This window comes from Chrysemys picta, chromosome 7 (genome assembly GCF_011386835.1).
Source record: "Chrysemys picta bellii isolate R12L10 chromosome 7, ASM1138683v2, whole genome shotgun sequence".
NCBI classification, from domain to species: domain Eukaryota; kingdom Metazoa; phylum Chordata; order Testudines; family Emydidae; genus Chrysemys; species Chrysemys picta.
Genome location: NC_088797.1, coordinates 75,935,138 through 75,955,676, shown reverse-complemented (window position 1 = coordinate 75,955,676; position 20,539 = coordinate 75,935,138). Strand labels below are relative to the sequence as shown.

Here is a 20,539-nt window from a genome sequence, read left to right as displayed (position 1 = left end):
GTCTAAACTTGCTTATGATTTTTATATAACCCTGCTCACTTCAGCTAAGTATCCAATAACCTCTTGCATTCACTGAAGTTTTTGCTTGAGCAAATAGGGAAGCTGTCAAGATCAAGACAGATGAATGTTTTACCGTAGCAATAGAAAGGGAGTTATTCTCACAGGCCTTTACTGGAATGTTCCAAAGGAAGAGGACAAGACATAGAACAATCCTATGTCTCAGTACAAGTTGGGAAATACCTCCATGGACCAGTACCTAGAATGCTAGTATCCAAAATAGAGTTAAAGAAGGAACAGAACAAGCTAGGGAACTGGGACAAACTGAGGAGTTGGATTTTAGTGATGTGTAAAGAGATGTGTAACTTGTAAAATCATTATATAAATAATACAAGCTTAAATGTGTAAGTGAACATATAGAAGTGGTCTTGTGCAGCATTTATCATATAGAACCTTTTTTCTGTCCTATGTTATTAGCTTTACACAGTAACCCTGACTGCCATTGATTATTTGGTCTCTTGAATATATTTCATAATGACCCAAAGTATGGCCAAGCAACTGAATATACAATTTATCAACAGAATCTGGTAAATTGCTTTTCTCTACTTGAAGAATGAATTGTTTACAACCACAGGGCTTTTTTCCCCTTGTCTAAGCAATGGAAGTCTCCTCTGCTATCCCAGAGTTTTTAGTCCCACACTGGCATCAGTGTATTGTAATGGAATATGAAGACATCTGGAATAAATGTTCATTAGTTTAGTCTTTAAGAGTCTGTGGAGAGAACATGAAAGGTCTATAAGCTCTTCAGAGCAGTGAGCGGATTCTGCTATATACTGCTGATTGAGGTTATACTAGAAAACAAATTTCTGTTAGAGATCCATACATAATTCGAGCAGGTTCACCTCTAGCTAGTCATATGGCAAGGAGCACTCAGGAACCAAGCTTTGGTCCATGTCAGGATTCCATTTTTGTGTCTACCCTGAAGTTGAAGAGCCATTTTGGGATATGAATTTGAATATATTCAATATAATAAAAATATATTCCAATATAATAAAAGTTAGCACTTCTCATTTTCCTAGTGCATCATAAACATTAATCCTCATAGCTCTCTCAGAGGTGTGAAGTAAGTAGTATTCTCCCCATTTTATGGAGGGGAGAGCAGAGGCAGATTAGTTCAAGGGCATATTTCTCACGGAGAAGTATTGGAAGGCAGGCCACAGCTCTGCTGTGAGATGTCAGTTTGCTTAAGGCCACAGAGGGAGTCACTATCAAAAATGATGTTAGTACTTGAGAGCTTCTGCCCTCTACTCCCATATTCCTACCAATAGGCTGTGCTTCTTTTGTTCTACTAAAGAAATTAATGCTAGGGGTGGATCAACAGTCGGGGCAAAAATATGAATCCACTCAAATCTGACATTAAATCTATTGAACTGAACAATCAAGAAATTTGTTCAGCAGTCAGAATCCATCTCTTGGGAGCCCATCCATGGATTAAAAACAGAAGCCCAGAGTTCTACATGTTCATCAGTGACAGAACTCCATCCTCATCCCTTCCTGGTTCTCACTACCCTCTGACTACCCACCACAATCATCACACTAAGGAAGCTGGATCCCTGGAATCATTGCACTGTTCTGGAATGTGGATGTGATTCCCAAACCCAAGCCCTTGGAAATATGGAGAATGCTGCAGTAAATTCAGACATGGCAAGTACCTCATGTCACACCACAGTGCATCCTCTGCCACTGGTTGGGGAGCCTCTTCCAGTAATCCATGGCCAGCATGATGGTGGTTCATAAAAGATAGGGGAACAGAAGGATCTTTAGGTCTCTGGCAAAGATGTAGAGGCGGGGGTGTTGGTATCTGAATCTTTGGACAAAGGAATCTAACTTTAATGTCAGACTGGAGTGGGCATGTATCCTATCAGAACATATTACCAGTTCATAAGATGTTCATAAAGCGATGATGCCCATATTTCAGCTTAAATTTGGTAAATATCACTTGTAATGATACATTGATTGTAATCTTTATGGTCTATTGTAGTTCAAGAGTTTTGTTTAAATCCTCCTAAGTATTAAATATAATTTTGTTTATATAGAAATATGCCATAGGAGATTTGATACATAAGAAAAATTAAATACAAATATTTAAAAACAAAAAGTTGCCTTCTCTAGAGCTGTCCACCTCAGAGTTCTGTAGAAACTTGTATTTAAACACAAAGATGATGGCCATCAACAAGTTAATAAAATTAAGGAAACTTTGGCTGACTATTGAGGGGAAAATGAGTGAACTGTTATCTAATACATATATCTCTCAGTGGAATTACTTCACTGAAATAATTAAGAACTGGACTGATCAAAACACTGAGGAAAATATAGACTGTGTATGAAAGAATTTTCCATTGATCTGTTATGGAGCCTCTTCTGCAGGTAAAGAGAGAGTATTTTCTTCATTTCTGTTTATTCAGCTAGTTCCGTTCACTGACTAGTTCATTCAAGTTAAACTAATTCAGAGTTGAAAAAGCAGGAAAGTTTTTCCTCTTTCAATCTATGAATAAACACTACATCTGAGAGAATGAGATCTGCTAGTTCTAAAATCTCAAAAAAAAGACATGATGACCAGAAACAATCTGTTAAATTCATTAACTGCAGATATACTTCCTTAGTTTAATCAATCTGCTGTTCCAGCTGGAGGACACTTACATGTGCAGGAGTAATGTCTTACAGACAAAGTTGCCGGCATGTGAGTTCACTCTGGGGGAACAGTCTCCAAATTGCACAGTATTGTTAAAATGCTGGAACTCTGGTAAAATAAAAACTTTATGCTAGTAATAACGAGTTGTGTGGTGGCTAAAGAGGACCACTTCTAGTATGGATTTAGGGAATGTTATTTTAAGTTGTTTATGTTCCATTTCACACCTATGTTTCCTGTGGTAACAAATAGAAATTCTCATATTTTGTACCATTTTAATAATGTCATTAAAATAAAAGCAAAGTTAAAATTACTAAAGAATGTTTTATAGGCAGAACAAGCTTATAATGTAAATTACGACCTGATGGGCTATACTAAATAAAGTAAGCTTGCACCACCTGGTTCATACGTTTAGCCTAATATTAATAGCAGTTCAAGTAATTACAACTACTGTGGTCTTGGGAATATGTTCCCAAGTAGTTAACTCAAAAAAGAAAGCACAAAACAAAAATGATGCAAATAAAACAAATGCTAATATAAAAAGCAAAACAAGCAGTGGAATGCAGGCTTGGCTTGACATGAGAAATTAGACATGGCTGAGGCCTCATTTCTTGGGAGACAAGATTAGAGAGGTAAATGTATCAGCAGGCTGAAAACAGAATGTCTGTACAGCTAAGATAAGAGGGAACACCCAGAGAACCTTTGACAATCGACAGGGTAACAATGGATAAGATAAGTAATGAATGTAAAGATGAGGTTAAGAGTGAGTTGTACATGGACTGTGAATGGACAGAGCAAAATGTGTCATGCAATATGTATATAAAGAAAGAGGTTTGCTGTATAATTTTGGATATGCAGTATGCTAACCCCTTAGTCTTGGATCTGATCAATTCAGCATTTTGCTGTATACCAGATAAAGGAACCTCAGTGACAAGACTGGAGTTGGACTGAATTCTTGGGGAACCTAGTTTAAGAGATCTCAGGGGACCCCCAACAAGTTGCAGTAAACATGTATTAAATAGTTACCAACTTTTCTTTAGGAAAATAAATAAAAAGTAAAAATGCAAATCAAAATCAATTTTTTAAATCATGATTACATTTTATTGAAATTGCTTTAATTTAAATCAGTCCACTCTGTATACTTTATTCTTCTTAGCCAGAGAAGAGACTGACAATTGACTCTAGAGCTTTGGAGAGCTGTTTGCGTGTGGCACCACCAAGTTTCTTCTGAGTGTCTGCTGTTGTGCTGTTCTGAAAGCACAAAGAGCACATCCAGCCCCCAGACTCTGCTAACAGATCAAGAATTTTCCTGCACCTTGCCAGTTTCTCACAGGCAGAAAAGACACCTTCCCCACTTGGATTTCCCCTCCCCAGAGTTCAATCCAATTATACATCCAACTGCCTCTGAATTAGGCCAAATTGAGAGGGTAACACATTTAATTGTTACGTGGCAGACTATAGCCAAGGCAGTGTTATGCGTTATCCTGGGATAGCAACATTTATCTGTTTAAAATTAATGAGCACTTTTTCCATGGAAAAAAATGTCAACACTGATCACTGCAATGAATGTTTATTTTCCTTAGTTGTCCAGTTTAATTCAGTTACTATCTGAATGGGCTGCTATTTACACATACTGCATAGAGCATGTGCTTATTAGTTTCAGAGAAGAGCCAGGAACCATGGATAACTGCCCTGGCTTTAAATGGCAATAATATCTTCATTGCCCAGATCCCACTTAGGTATTAGAACAGGTCTCAGAGTGCACATCACTTTGATTGTTTTGGTGTTTTTCTTCAAAAATGTTACCTTAGAAGTAAAATTAAATTGTGAAGAATATTCCCTGGATGGGTTAAAGTTTATCTCCAGGTGAGTTGTTCCACAGCATTACATTGCATTCACCATGAAAAGGTCATGATGGAATTACTGGTACATCTCATTTGAGTTGATGGGCTGACACGACATACTCAATTAACATGACAGTTATAATTTCAGACAAACAGTTATTGATTACATTCTGCAGCTAGGAAGTTAATGTTACCCATAATGCTATTATAGATGAGATGGTCACAATGTTTTAAATATAGAGCCTTTTCTCATTGATTGGTACTCTTTAGCTTACAAAATTGACTTAAGTGCAAATTGCACATTTGGTGCTAACTAATAGGAGGAGCCTATTGCAGTCCACTTCAATGATAATGTAGCCACAAGAGGAGTGGATATTTAATAATGGTGAGAAAGTACTTGTCTGTTTTCTTCCAGTTATTCAGCAAAACCTGTGCTTTGTCATTTGAATCAGAGGAGGTTTGTCTTAAAATTCCAGAACGGTGTAAAGTAATTACAGAATGATATATTTGACTTCTGACCCAGTTAAAAAAAAAAAGTAATGGAATCAGTATTAAGGATGAAATGGTGCATTATTTAGATGAAAATAGGAGCCTAGGTACTTGCCAGCGTAATCAGCCAGAATAAATGGAATTAAATGCTACTGATTTAAAAAAGAAGAATGGCAGAGAGTATTGATCCATGCACAGTTTTTTAACTGGTATTTCAGTAAAACTCTATAAGATTCCTCCCACCCAGCTAGGTGAATAAGATTTAAATATAGAGGCATCGGACATCTATAGTATTATAGTCAACCAGCTCTTGATCTTGTAGGACACAGCAAGTGTTAAAGATAATGAGCCAAATCTCATTGTCAGTTACACTCTTGCACCCACATTGAAGTCCATGACAGCTGAGTGTTTGGGAGAATCAGCACAAATTATTAGTATTGCACCTGTGGGAATAGGAGTTAAACTAGAGCATGAGTGAAGAGTGGGCTGCTGGCTTCAAGTTAGCACAGTCTATGCAAAGAGCAGCTGAGGGTGGGAACAGCAGGGACAGGTGGGAACAGCATTGCAAAGTAAGATGAAAGTGCATTGTTTACACAATGTCTGTGTTCATGAAGACTACCTCTAGCTGCCACTCTCTCTCTTTCATGAGTACTAAAAATTCACCATGAAAATAGTTAATTATTCTTTTGGTAGAATAATACCAGTCTGTGTTTGGCTTTGTCAGAGGAATACACAATAGTTACCCTTGTTTGAACATTTAGAAGAATTGATGAAGAATGGAATGAATGAAGATCTCATTCTGACATGTTTTCTATTTTGGAAGCAGAGAAAGAATTCAAAGGCCCTGGATTAACTGAAGTGCAGCTATAACATATCCACATTAGTGAGCTTCTTTTGTCCCACCTACGCCAAGGATAAATGCTCTAAAAGCCTCCAGAGTACATTGAAATGTCCACATTCAAAGTAGAAATTAGAATGAAACCAGCTAAATAAATATTTTGTGTAAAAAGCCACAGGATATTGAAGAATGTAATTTGTTGTTGAGATGCTTGGAGCACCCTAACCACTGCTTCTACAGTTAATGAGATACAGACAGAGGTATGGGGATAAATGGATTCCATCTTTGTTAGCCAATGATTAGAAATTCCTATGGAACTGCAGCATTACAGCTTGTGTGTGCACGCAATAGACAGCTGTGTCAGTTGGATCTTACATTTTCTTGTGCCTTGCGTTACCTTTTTGAACTAGGCTAGATGCTTTTAAGGTTTGATTGTAACTCCATGATTCTGGAGGCCAGGCCCCAGCTTACTTTAGATCAGAATGGGGGTTGCTATAATTTCTGATGGCTTTGGCACCCCAAGAAGCTATTTTCCAGCCAGGAATTGCTCACTTGTGCAAGGACTTTAAGGAGAAACTGTGTAGGACCCAGCTGTATGGGTTCTGTGCCTGCTGGGGACTTTCCTATATGGAAATCTTTCTGCTTCTCATCCCTATGATTTCTTTGAAATACTTATCCTCACTCCTACTTATTACATCTGTTTTTTCAGACAGTAGGATTATTTATTTGTATTACAGTAGTGCCTGTCAGACTAGGACCCATTATTCTAGGCACTGTACAAACACTGAGCAAAAAAAAAACCCCCAGATGAAAAGGACTTATGATTAACTTACTCCTCCTATTAGTTGCTGTCAGTGTGGTGGTGGTGGAGTGGGGGGGGGGGTTGTGAGATGAATATTCCCCCCCTACATGAAACTGACCCTTCCATAGCTCACAATTTTTGTTCCATTATTCTTGCATACAGCAGTGCCCTAACTGAACATTTTCCTCTATTTCCATACCCTTTATACTTTAATTGGAGTCCTTATTAATATCCATTTATAATCCTAAATAATGAATGTAGAAGTAATTTCTCTAATCTTTAATAATTTGGGACCCAGTTCTGCAAGCCCCCTATATGCTGAGCTACAAAGATTTCAGTGGAGATTGTGTGTTTGGAGGGCATGCAGGATCAGGCTCGGCGACCCTAGACTGCTTATATTATTGTGGTTGTTCTCTGCTGTCCCACCTTAATTTCTAGGATAACCTCTTCAATAGCAGCATGACCAGAGTTCTGCACAGCATTCAAGTACATCCTAGCTAGTTCATTACCCATTGCAAGAGTAATAGTCTCTATTTTATGTTTATGTCTCCCTAAATTCTTACAGCATTGTGCTGAAGGCAGCAGAGTTTTATTCATCTTAATGAATCTGCCAGTATTTTAAAGGAGGGATTGATGTAAATGTCATTGTCCTCTGATCAATAATGGTGCAAGGAAATGTCTATTTGTACAAGGGTGCAAAGGGGAGAAAGATTCCCACTCCCAAAGACACATTTTTAATGAAGTTAAAGTGTAATTCACTTCTAAATACCACTCTATTCAAATTAAATTAGCATAGGTAATCAGAAAAGCCATGTAAAACTTCTGTAATAAAACCAGAAGCCTAATGAAACTTTCCTAATTTGGATTCAAGTTAAAAGTTGCACTTCAGATCTGATTCATGATGATGTCCAATCAAAGGCCAATGCTTCAAGTAAACCTGGACTGATGTATGGTTGACATATCCTTTTGGGTTAGAAACTGGATAAAATATGGTGGTTAGATGCAAAGCAAAGTAATGAGAACCAAAGCAGAAGGGGTTTGTATGATAATATAGTGAAGCCACCAGGTTTTGTAACACTGTAGGAAATAAATACATGTATCAAGTGACAGTCTAGTTGGTGACTGAATGTTAAAGGTAGCTCATCTCAGACCTAATGTGATCTACATAATTCTTTTGGGAAAACTAGATGTAGAACTGGTGTAAGTTCACATAGCTTCAATGAAGTCAGTTCACATTTGCCAATTTACACCAGTTGAGGATCTGTCCCTAAAGTTTTAAAATGAAAAAAAATGAACATAATTTTTTAACCCCTGAAAAGACAGCATCATCCCAGTAACATTTCCAACAGTTACTTTCATTTCCAATAGAGACAGGGAGAGAAAGTGTTTGGAAATAAAGTAGGGCACAGAATGGAATGAGAGAGCAAGAAAGAACAATGGAGCTGGAAGATAGGCCTTTCTGGGGCTTCTTGATTAGGGATACCAAGTGTAGTGCATCATGTATGATACCCTTTGTCATTTTTCAGAGTAGCAGCCGTGTTATTCTGTATCCGCAAAAAGAAGAACAGGAGTACTTGTGGCACCTTAGAGACTAACAAATTTATTAGAGCATAAACTTTCGTGGACTACAGCCCACTTCTTCGGATGCATATAGAATGGAACATATATTGAGGAGATATATATACACACATACAGAGAGCATAAACAGGTGGGAGTTGTCTTACCAACTCTGAGAGGCCAATTAATTAAGAGAAAAAAAACTTTTGAAGTGATAATCAAGCTAGCCCAGTACAGACAGTTTGATAAGAAGTGTGAGAATACTTACAAGGGGAGATAGATTCAATGTTTGTAATGGCTCAGCCATTCCCAGTCCTTATTCAAACCGGAGTTGATTGTGTCTAGTTTGCATATCAATTCTAGCTCAGCAGTCTCTCGTTGGAGTCTGTTTTTGAAGTTTTTCTGTTGTAATATAGCCACCCGCAGGTCTGTCACTGAATGACCAGACAGGTTAAAGTGTTCTCCCACTGGTTTTTGTCATTTGTCATTTTGTCATTTTGCATGTCTCCCCCCCAGCCCTTCTGGGCTGTCATGCAGAGATTCCCCTGCAGTTTCTTCTCTTGGCCATTGGGTGTTCCTGTGGTGGAGGGATTTCAGGTAGCTAAACTGTCTCTCATCCTCAGCTCCTGCTGCTTGCCCTGCTGATCCAAGCCAGCATACAGGAGCTAGGAGGAGGAAGAGGCAGCAGCTATAGTTGGTTGCACAAGGACCTTCCTGCCAGGAAAGATGAGGAGGCCATATAGAAGGAACAGAGATGGTGGACAAAAGAAGGGGGTGGTAAGATAGAGGCAGAAGAAACAGTGAGCGATGCATAAGTAGCAGAAGAGAGGGAAATAGTTAAAGAGGGACACACAAGGCAATGGGCTGATTGGGAAAAGGAATAGAAAGCCTAATGGGAACAAGAGCAGAATGATGGGGAGGCTGCTTCAGAATTTCCTGATCCATGTCCTCACTCAAAAATCTCCCAAGTTTACCCCAGCAGTTCCTCCCCTCTCAGGCTTTCCCAAGCTCCCTACAGCTTCCCATTCACCTTCATTCCCATAACATCTCCTCCCATCATGCGGGATGTTCTTGGCTCCCCCAGCATTCTCTTGTTTCTGAAATAAGGCAGGGAAAAGACATTCCAAAGTGAGTCCATTTTTATATAGTTGTATTTGGCTGGCCTCTTTTGCGGCCACAATTTATGCATGAAAAAACTGTGCCCATAGATCACATGGGTGCAAACATTAACACTTGGAAGGATAACAGCCTGATTTGTAATCCAGCCAAATACAGCATGATACAGACACATAATTTACAGATCAGATAGTTATCCACGCAAATGCCAATATTTGCATTCACAATGAGCTGCAGATGCAAATTGTTATTCCAATGTTGAGTTTTGTATTTTTATTGTAGGCACAGATGATACCCACAAACTAGTACTCTTGGCCCAACTCAAAATTTACCTCACTTATGTTTGAAATAATATATAATCTATTGTGAAATATTCAAAGAGATATGGAAGGATTTGCCTTTATGACCCCTCTTAAAGTCAGCAGGGGTTTTGTCACAAATTCCATTTGGTGCTTGAGAACTTTGACAATAGTGTCACTAGAATAAAACAAACTTTATGGTAAATCTTTAAAAAAGACAAAGGTTCTATTTTTGGCAAAGTAAGTATATAGCTCTTAGTTAGCTTTAAGGCTCTGCTGACAGATTATTGATTTTAAGATTTATAATCTGGACAGTAGGGATCAACAGGCCTAAAATTTGACCTGTCCCTCTTCTCGCTCTCTCTCTCTCTAATTTTTTCCCCAAATAAAGCCATTGATATGTTTGTTTCAAAGCAAAGAAGGTCAGAAGTCCAATTCTGCTCACTCTACTGTTTTGCGACCTGCCAGTGGTTGCATTTCAGTGGTGTGGTATGAGTGATTTATAAAGTGCCTATCCTCTTAATATCTCAAGCACTAAGGAAATGTAAGTTAGAATAAATTTCAGCATAAATAGGAGGTAGATTCCCCAACACTTTATAAGATAGTGCTCACACACAATTGAGTCAAGGAAAAAACACCTCTGTAAGAAAACCTGTTTCAATTTCAGCCTTCCAAAAGGTTAATAAAGAAAAAGCAAGGGAGACATTGATTGTCAAAATTATGAAATATACAAGGACCATTTCCTTTTAAAGGTCAGCAAGGATCATGGTACATAGTAATGGAAAAGAGCTACTAGCTATTAGATTGTCACCACTCTGCAAATACAGTATCTTTCTCCCTGTGACAGTCTATGCCCCTAGGGTCAGGGCAGCAGGCAGAGTCTATAAAGCAGCCCTTAGGCACAGGGCAGCAGGGCCTAGTGGCCAGAGTCTATGGGGGTGGGGCACCCACCAAGGGGTGTAGCAGCCCCAGTAGGGGGGTCTAGCAGCCCCAGTAAGGAGGTCTGGGGTCACCCAACTCCACCAGGCCCTGACCCAGGGCCCTAACAGTAGCATAACAACTTGCCACTGACTCAGCAGGGGGTCCTACCAAAACACACTGAAGTTTCCTGGGTGGGAGGTACCACTTCATCACCCTCCCTGGGTCACTTCCTACCAGTGTCTGCATTGGGGTCTCCCATGAGACATCAGGTTCTCTGTGGTCAGCTGGGCTAGTCACCTCCAGTGGCTTCTCCAGTTGCCGGGGTTCAGGGAGGCTCTGATTCCCAGGACAGTCAGGGGCTGTGGCTGGCCCTCTGCAGGCACTTCCCAGACAAGTCCTTCCCCTGCAAGCTCCAGCCCAGAATGAGCTGGACTGCCTCCTTTTATATTGCTAGAGCATTTGGAGCATGCCCAGTCCCGCCGGGGAGGCAGGACTTCCACTGTCGGTAATATGGGCTTACCCCTGTCTGAGCTAGTGTGGGGTAAGCAGACCCCATCACATACCCCTTACAAAGGACACACATTAAATGGACATATTATAGCCCTATCTTGCAATCTGTTCTTATGTGGTTAGCTTTTGCTAATACATTTCGTTCCCATGGAGTCCTTTATTCATAAAAGTATGGATTTCAGCACTGTCTTGAAGAAGGTGAATATTTAATACTCTTTAGTAGCAGAGCTGCAGCAGCTGACGTCTGGTGCACTAAACTTTACCCCAGCGGTTGGTGGTTCTCAGGTAAAAGGGTGTGACTTTACATTTACACACACAGTTACAGACTTCAGACAAAAGATGAACAAAAAACTGCAAATATTTTTTTAAATTACCCTCCTTCATAAGAATATAAGAATGGCCGTACTGGATCAGACCAAAGGTCCATCCAGCCCAGTATCCTGTCTACTGTCAGTGGCCAATGCCAGGTGCCCCAGAGGGAGTGAACCTAACAGGTAATGATCAAGGGATCTCTCTCCTGCCGTCCATCACCACTCTCTGACAAACAGAGGCTAGGGACACCATTCCTTACCCATTTTGGCTGATAGCCATTAATGGACCTAACCTCCATGAATTTATCCAGTTCTCTTTTAAACGTAGTTATAGTCCTAGCCTTCACAACCTCCTCAGATAAGGAGTTCCACAAGTTGAATGTGCGCTGTGTGAAGAACTTCCTTTTATTTGTTTTAAACCTGCTGCCTATTAAGTTAATCTGGTGACCCCTTAGTTCTTGTATTATGGGAATAAGTAAATAACTTTTCCTTATCTACTTTCTCCACATCACTCATGATTTTATAAACCTCTATCATATCCCCCCTCAGTCTCCTCTTTTCCAAGCTGAAAAGTCCTAGCCTCTTTAATCTCTCCTCATATGGGACCCGTTCCAAACCCCTAATCATTTTTGTTGCCCTTCTCTGAACCTTTTCTAGTGCCAGTATATCTTTTTTGAGAAGACGAGACCATATCGGTATGCAGTATTCAAGATATGGGTGTACCATCAATTTATATAAGGACAATAATATATTCTCCGTCTTATTCTCTATCCCCTTTTTAATGATTCCTAACATCCTCTTTGCTTTTTTGCCCGCCTCTGCACACTGCATGGACGTCTTCAGAGAACGATCCACGATGACTCCAAGATCTTTTTCCTGACTTGTTGTAGCTAAATTAGCCCCCATCATATTGTATGTATAGTTGGGGTTATTTTTCCTAATGTGCATTACTTTACATTTATCCACATTAAATTTCATTTGCCATTTTGTTGCCCAATCACTTAGTTTTGTGAGATCTTTTTGAAGTTCTTCACAGTCTGCTTTGATCTTAACTATCTTGAGCAGTTTAGTATCATCTGGAAACTTTGCCGCCTCACTTTTTACCCCTTTCTCCAGATCATTTATGAATAAGTTGAATAGGATTGGTCCTAGGACTGACCCTTGGGGAACACCACTAGTTACCTCTCCATTCTGAGAATTTACCATTAATTCCTACCCTTTGGTCCCTGTCTTTTAACCAGTTCTCAATCCATGAAAGGACCTTCCCTTTTATCCCACGATAGCTTAATTTACGTAAGAGCCTTTGGTGAGGGACCTTGTCAAAGGCTTTCTGAAAATCTAAGTACACTATGTCCACTGGATCCCCCTTGTCCACATGTTTGTTGTCCCCTTCAAAGAACTCTAATAGATTAGTAAGACACGATTTCTCTTTACAGAAACCATGTTGACTATTGCTCAACAGTTTATTTTTCCTATGTGCCTGACAATTTTATTCTTAACTATTGTTTCGACTAATTTGCCCGGTACAGACATTAGACTTACCGGTCTGTAATTGCCGAGATCACCTCTAGAGCCCTTTTTAAATATTGGCATTACATTAGCTAACTTCCAGTCATTGGGTACAGAAGCCGATTTAAAGGACAGGTTACAAACCATAGTTAGTAGTTCCGCAAGTTTACGTTTGAGTTCTTTCAGAACTCTTGGGTGAATGCCACCTGGTCCCGGTGACTTGTTACTGTTATGTTTGTCAATTAATTCCAAAACCTCCTCTAGTGACACCTCAATCTGTGACAATTCCTCAGATTTGTCACCTACAAAAGCCGGCTCAGGTTTGGGAATCTCCCTAACATCCTCAGCCATGAAGACTGAAGCAAAGAATTCATTTAGTTTCTCCGCAATGACTTTATCGTGTTTAAGTGCTCCTTTTGTATCTCGATCATCCAGGTGCCCCAGTGGTTGTTTAGCAGGCTTCCTGCTTCTGATATACTTAAAAAACATGTTGTTATTAAATTTTGAGTTTTTGGCTAGCTGTTCTTCAAACTCCTTTTTGGCTTTTCTTATTACATTTTTATACTTAATTTGGCAGTGTTTATGCTCCTTTCTATTTACCTCACTAGGATTTGACTTCCATATTTTAAAAGATGCCTTTTTATCTCCCACTGCTTCTTTTACATGGTTAAGTCACACTGGCTCTTTTTTAGTTCTTTTACTGTGTTTTTTAATTTGGAGTATACATTTAAGTTGGGCCTCTATTATGGTGTCTTTGAAAAGTGTCCATGCAGCTTGCAGGGATTTCACTCTAGTCACTGTACCTTTTAATTTCTGTTTAACTAACCTTCTCATTTTTTCATAGTTCCCCTTTCTGAAGTTAAATGCCATAGTGTTCGGCTGTTGAGGTGTTGTTCCCACCACAGGAATGTTAAGTTATTATATTATGGTCACTACTTCCAAGTGATCCTGTTATAGTTACCTCTTGGACCAGATCCTGCACTCCACTCAGGACTAAATCGAGAATTGCCTCTCCCCTTGTGGGTTCCCGTACCAGCTGCTCCAAGAAGCAGTCATTTAAAGTATCGAGAAATTTTGTCTCTGCATATCGTCCTGAGGTGACATGTTCCCAGTCAATATGGGGATAATTGAAATCCCCCACTATTATTGAGTTCTTAATTTTGATAGCCTCTCTAATTTCCCTTATCATTTCATCATCACTATCACTATCCTGGCCAGGAGGTCTATAATAGATCCCTACTGTTATATTCTTATTAGATCATGAAATTTCTATCCATAGAGATTCTATGGAACATGTGGATTCACTTAAGATTTTTACTTCATTTGATTCTTCATTTTCTTTCACATATAGTGCCACTCCCCCCCTGCATGACCTGTTCTGTCCTTCCGATATATTTTGTACCCCGGAATGATTGTGTCCCATTGATTGCTCTCAGTCCACCAGGTTTCTGTGATGCCTATTATATCAATATCCTCCTTTATCACAAGGCATCTAGTTCACCCATCTTATTATTTAGACTTTTAGCATTTGTGTACAAGCACTTTAAAAACTTGTCACTGTTTATTTGTCTGTCCTTTTCTGATGTGTCAGATTCTTTTTATGTGAATGTTTCTTGTCTGATCTGGCCCTTACATTATCCTCTTCCATCCTCTCCTCCTGACTAAAACCTAGAGAATATCTATCAATAGACTCTCCTCTAAGAGAAGTCTCTGTCCGATCCACATGCTCTTCTGCAGCAGTCGGCTTTCCCCCATCTCCTAGTTTAAAAACTGCTTTACAACCTTTTTAATGTTTAGTGCCAGCAGTCTGGTTCCACTTTGGTTTAGGTGGAGCCCATTTCTCCTGTATAGGCTCCCCCCATCCCAAAAGTTTCCCCAGTTCCTAATGACTGTAAACCTCTCCTCTCTACACCATTGTCTCATCCACATATTGAGACTCTGAAGCTCTGCCTCCCTACCTGGCCCTGCGCGTGGAACTGGGAGCATTTCTGAGAATGCCACCATAGAGGTCCTGGATTTCAGTCTCTTCCCTAGCAGCCTAAATTTGGCCTCCAGGACATCTCTCTTACCCTTCCCTATGTCATTGGTACCTACATGTACTCTTACGTAAATTAAGTTGTCATGGGATAAAAGGGAAGGTCCTTTCAAACAGAGGCTAGGGACACCAGTCCTTACCCATTTTGTGGGCTACATAGTGCATCCGAAGAAGTGGGCTGTAGCCCACGAAAGCTTATGCTCAAATAAATTTGTTAGTCTCTAAGGTGCCACAAGTACTCCTGTTCTTTTTGCGGATACAGACTAACACGGCTGCTACTCTGAAACCTGTCAAGTTTAGAATGTGCATCTTAAGACACAGTGGACCTGATTATCAGAAGTGCTGAGCACTTCCAGTTTAGATTGACTTCAACTAGAGTTGTTGGTGCTCAGCACCTAGACACTCAGGCTCCTATATCTAGATCTAGGCACCCAAAAATTGAAGCTTCCCAAAATCATCTCTCATGACACTTTTGAATATTTGACCTGTCAGCATTGCTAAAAATTAAAAGTTTAATTCAGATTTCAAAGATCTCTCTAAGTAGGGTTGCCAACCCTTCAGGATTGTCCTGGAGTCTCCTGGAATTAAAAAATAATCTTTTATGAAAGATTATGTCCAGGAATACATCCAACCAAAATTGGCAATTCTACCCTAAAAGCAGAAGGGAAGATCTTGCTTATTGATGGAGACAGAATGTTGGTGGTTGACAAGAGGCTAGGCTGGTTTCTACATATGGCTTTCACTCTGGATAAAGGATAATTTTTCAGTGAAATATAAAAGGTGTTTGAAAGGATCTAAAAAAAATAAGAGACGAGGTTGTTCTGATTATTAATCTTTTTTTGGAATGTTTTGATCCCCAGATCTAAACGCCCAGTTCCAGTTCCAACAGCCACACCTAAAGTTGACTCTCCCAGGCCTGTAATTCCCCATCAGAAGGTATGTAACATATTATCTCTTTAGTGCTTCTTGTTATTTGACTCTAACATAAATCACATAAACATAAATCGGTATCTGGTCTAATCCTCTCCGAGCACCTGGAGCATTTCTGACTTTTTTTTATTCTGTTCTCTTCTAGGCTGTAGGTAGCTAAGCCTATCAAAGCTTCTCAAAATATACAGTCATTTCCCAAAGCACTTGAGGAAAAACCCCATTAGCATATGGCTCAGCTCAGCTAAAAATTGACTAAAACTGACAACATGTTGATTGGCTAGACTAGATGACATTAAGGCATTTTACAATCTTTATTGGTAGCTGTGCCTTCTTGTCAGGTCAATTAATAAATGTGACACCAAAAAATAGAGGTTAATTTAATGTAAAGATGAACAGTGAATGATGGGGAAAGTGGATGGCTCAGGTTCCATGGACTAAGTCCATCTCCTAGGATATAGATGTCCAAAAGCCGTCACCACTGCTAGCATTCACCGTCTAGTTAGCAACTGTGTCTGCAGTCTCTGTAGGGTGGCCAGAGACTATGAATGGCTGCAATTGTGTATCTTCCTATCCCTAGATATGAGAGGTTGTCTGAGATGGGGAGGGGACATGTTAACAGTTTTCAAGTACATAAAAGGTTGTTACAAGGAGGAGAGTGAAATTTTTTTCTCGTTAATCTCTGAGGATAGGACAAGAAGCAATTGCAGGAAGGGAGGTTTAGGTTGGACATTAGGAAAAACTTCCTATCTGTCAGAGTGGTTAAGCACTGGAACAAATTGCCTAGCAAAGTTGTGGAATCTCCGTCATTGGAGGTTTTTAAGAATGGGTTAGACAAATACCTGTCAGGAATGGTCTAGTTATTATTTAGTCCTGCCCTGAGTGCAGGGCACTGAACTAGATGACCTACTGAGGTCCCTTCCAGTCCTACACTTCTATGATTCTATGCAGTGCATTGGCAGCGCAGGAGGAGGAAATTTGGACTACCAGTGTCCAGGCTGTACTCTTATTGATTGGATAAACAGGGAAGTGCAGTCCCTACTGTCAATCCTACCTACTCTGTGGGAGCTAATTTCACACACACACACCCAATGACATAAAATAAGAAACAAGACAAACCATTTAAGATCCCAAATCAATAACAGAGAGTACACATCAGCTTCAAACATTTCTTATAAATACTGTGCATTCCAAATTCTGAGCTCAGGAGGTTTGTGTCTTCCCTGCAGCAGCTGCTGACATGTTGAAACTAACATACAAGATATCATCTTGGGGCGAAATGTTTGCTTTTATTTATTAATTAATTTTGTGAAAATTTGAAAGGAACCTGCTCAGTCACTTTTGAGTCAAGTCAGAAACAATATTATGTCACTCAAGTGCCTTATGGGTATTTGGGCAGGGAAAGAAGAAATATTAAAATTTATCCTGCAGGGAGTTGTTCCCCTTTATATATTTTTTCTGAAGACTACAGAGGGCACTGCGGGAAAGGAAGAGGAGTCAAAGTGTATGTCCATTTGCTTCATCCAGAGAGATGATGGAAATGTCTGCCTCTTCTCATACTAGAATATTATGGGGCTCACCAGTTGAGACTGTTATTTTGTGGGACAGAAGGTTATTGGAGAGGAAATACGGAATATCACTATGAATTCTCATGGAAAAGAAGAACGTTCCAGTCTTTTGTTTAGAACTGTCTCCCTCTTCACTAGCCCAGTAGGGGTTGTTTTGTTCTGTATTTCCCTGAAAGGAAATTGTCAGAGAATTTTTAGCCTCCAAAGCAGCCTGAGTGACCTAGTAAACTGTTCATCTCTTCATGTATTGGAACTTCTCCAGGGCTTCTATGTGACACACTGACTCCCAGGAGCATCTGAATGGATGTGACAGACCTGCACAGCTCCAGAGATTGCTCATTCATGGGCAAGCCATAGTTTCAAGAGATCACATTTTGATAACTCCATAATTAACTATACTCCATGTCTGGCAAATGTCAATTAAAATATCTCCTAAGTGGTCACTTATCTTACCAAAATTGTTTCTATATGGTAAATATGTAAGAAGGGGGAAGGGAGGAGGTTAAATACATATCAATTCTTTAAAATATTGTTGGTTTAAAAAAGTCATAAAGATATCTTTGATATAGTTGCTGGAGTGTCAGCTCAACTTGTATTTTCTGTTTTAGCCCTTCATAGTGTTATGAGAATTAAAGGTCTTAGATTGCCTAAGCACAGACATTTAGTTTCTAGGTGCATGTCACCTTAAAGCTGAACATTCTGTAGGTGAGGGAGTAGGTTGGATGTAGGATTATTTCTGGTGTTTGCCAAGGGTTTTTCAAAGAGCTGGGATGTGGGTCCTATCCCATTTCCAAGTGTGCTAAGAGGTTTCTCACAGATCTCTTGTCTGGGAGTATGATGTGTGGTTAGTAGCAACTAGGAGTGGAAATGATGTTTTTGGGGTAGCAGTTCTGGCAGGACTGAAGAGGGTTTTACACCTCAGAGGTGAGTCATGGTATTTGTCCAAGGTGATACTGGAAAGAAACTGGCAGTTGTAGGTCAGCTTAGGGTGCTTGTCCAGGGATTCTGGGAGACTTGGACAGTTGGGATGGGAATGACGATGCATGTCTTAGAGCAAGGCGACTGGGGGTCAGATGTATATCCAGAGGTTGTGAGGAAGTTCAGTCTCTCTCATGCTGGGCTAGGAGGATTGCAGTAGATGCATACCAGGTCACGTGTGGTACATGTAGAGTGAAATTGTCAATGAGTTCAGTAGCTGAAATGAGTCCTCTTTAATGGTGTATTGGGAGGGCATTATAGTTGGAGCATGAATGTCTTGAATCACTAAAGCAGAGATCTCAAATATGGTATAAAAAAGATCTTACTGATGTAAACTAGTATTTCATGTATGTTGAGGTAAGGTATGTTACAGTAAATATATTGTTAAAATAAAGTTTTGTTTAAAGTAAAACTTGTTACTTTTTAAAAGCCATCTTAGAATAGCCTTAGCATTGGGGGACTGGCTGCTTTAAGGGACTGTCAATGAGACACAGAGCTAGGTGTCTAGTTCCAGTTGATCTGATGGCTACTGCAGTGACCCATATGAAATTAGTTTGATTTCATTTCAGCTCCCAGAGAGCAAGTGGCTACATTATAAAACCATCATTGCCAAGCTGTCCCCTCACCTGTAGGGGTAGTCTTTCTGGGTCAGGGATAATGCATGCAGCTAAGGACTCTTGCATGTGCAGACAAGTTCAGTGGCTGATATAAACCATACACATTATTTCTGCTGACTCAATTGTAATTCCTGCTAATTTGCAAGCATGTATTTCTTTTCAACTGCTGTCAGCAACTGATTATATAAGAACTCATATTAGGTGCAACTTCAGCCTATTGAAAGGCACAATCAATTTTTTTTCAGCTTGGTAGGAATGCTCCCGCATCCCCAGTGGAGCCCATTGTCTCCTCATTTTCTTCAGCTAATCTGTGTTTTGAGCTGAACGTCTGTGATACATGAGATCAACTGGGCTCCGGGGCTGCTGGAGGGAATGAATGTTTGATTGGATCACAGTATACTTTTTGCTTACCAAACAACTCAAAGCAAGATTAATCATTTGCAAGTTAAATGAAGCTGTTTGCACAGCTCTAGGCATGAAATATTGAAAGAATGGAAGGATATATCCAAGACTGAGAACAGTTGTGATTAGAAGTCATTCAAAATGGAGGAAAGAGAGATGGGGACTCTTCCAGAGAATTGAACTAAAGGTTCATAAATGCTCTGTGTTCATGCAACATTAGGGTTCATAGTTAAGCATCTACGAGTGAGGAAGTATGAAATTTAAGGGTCAACACACTGCCTTAACTCTGTCCTTTTGCATATAGGCATTATGATATAATGTTTATTTATATCATCATATTCTGTACTATTTATGAAATATGATGCTATAAAATTATTATGGTAATTAATGTCTATTACGGTAGCTCTCAGAGTCCCAGTCGGAATCTGAGCCTCCTTGTGTTTATGAATAGTATAGTCTACAACACTGTGAACATGTATGTAAAATAACCAGCAATCATAGTTAGAGGAAGGATGGTCTTGTTGAATAAGGCACAGAACAGGAAATCTTTGTTCTATTCCTGACTGAGCCACAGACTGCTTGTATGACCCTGGACAACTCACTTAATTTCTCTGTGCCTCAGTTCACCTGTCTGTGAAGGGTAATAGTAACAACTAGCTTCTTAATAAGGGTGTTGTAAGGCTAAATTAAATAATTAATGTTTCTAAAAACTTGAAATCATTCTTGTAGACATTCAAAGAATTGGTATAATATTCTAATTAAAGACTGTATCCCAATTCATAGTAAGGTCAGAGTTAACATTACCTTTCATACTTCCTGACTTGAGTGCTTAACAGTGCAGTCTCAATAGTGCATTAACACAGTGCCCGGCTGTGGGTCCCCATACCCAGAAGCCCCTTGAGTCCCACCTTTGTACTAGAGCAGAGTTCACACCATGTAATGAATCCATACAAGTTAATGTTCATTCAGTCAGCTCTTGTTCACCCTGGTCCATCTCTCCCCGCTCCCACATCCCTAACCCACACAATGCATGTAAAGAGACTTCTTTGGGGTGAGGATGAAAGTGGAGCATGTTGACAAATTGGCATACTGTTTTGGTACCTCCCACTCTAGAAGCCAGTGATGCCCAT

The 20,539-nt window shown here is 39.8% G+C and overlaps 1 protein-coding gene across 40 annotated transcripts in view; it reads left to right on the top strand.

Moving 5' to 3' along the window:
* LDB3 (LIM domain binding 3) overlaps window positions 1-20,539 on the top strand; it is a 206,971-nt gene that overhangs the window by 80,176 nt on the left and 106,256 nt on the right. For 39 of the 40 annotated variants that reach the window (XR_006175507.2, XM_065551826.1, XM_065551824.1 and 36 more), the window contains one exon: window positions 15,778-15,853. The exons of the other annotated variant lie outside the window; for it this stretch is intronic. Coding sequence is in view for 38 of the 39 variants with exons in the window: in XM_065551826.1 (XP_065407898.1) it covers window positions 15,778-15,853 (76 nt within the window). In the remaining variant the exon portion in view is untranslated. The remainder of the gene's footprint in view (window positions 1-15,777; window positions 15,854-20,539) is intronic. 40 annotated transcript variants of the gene reach the window in all.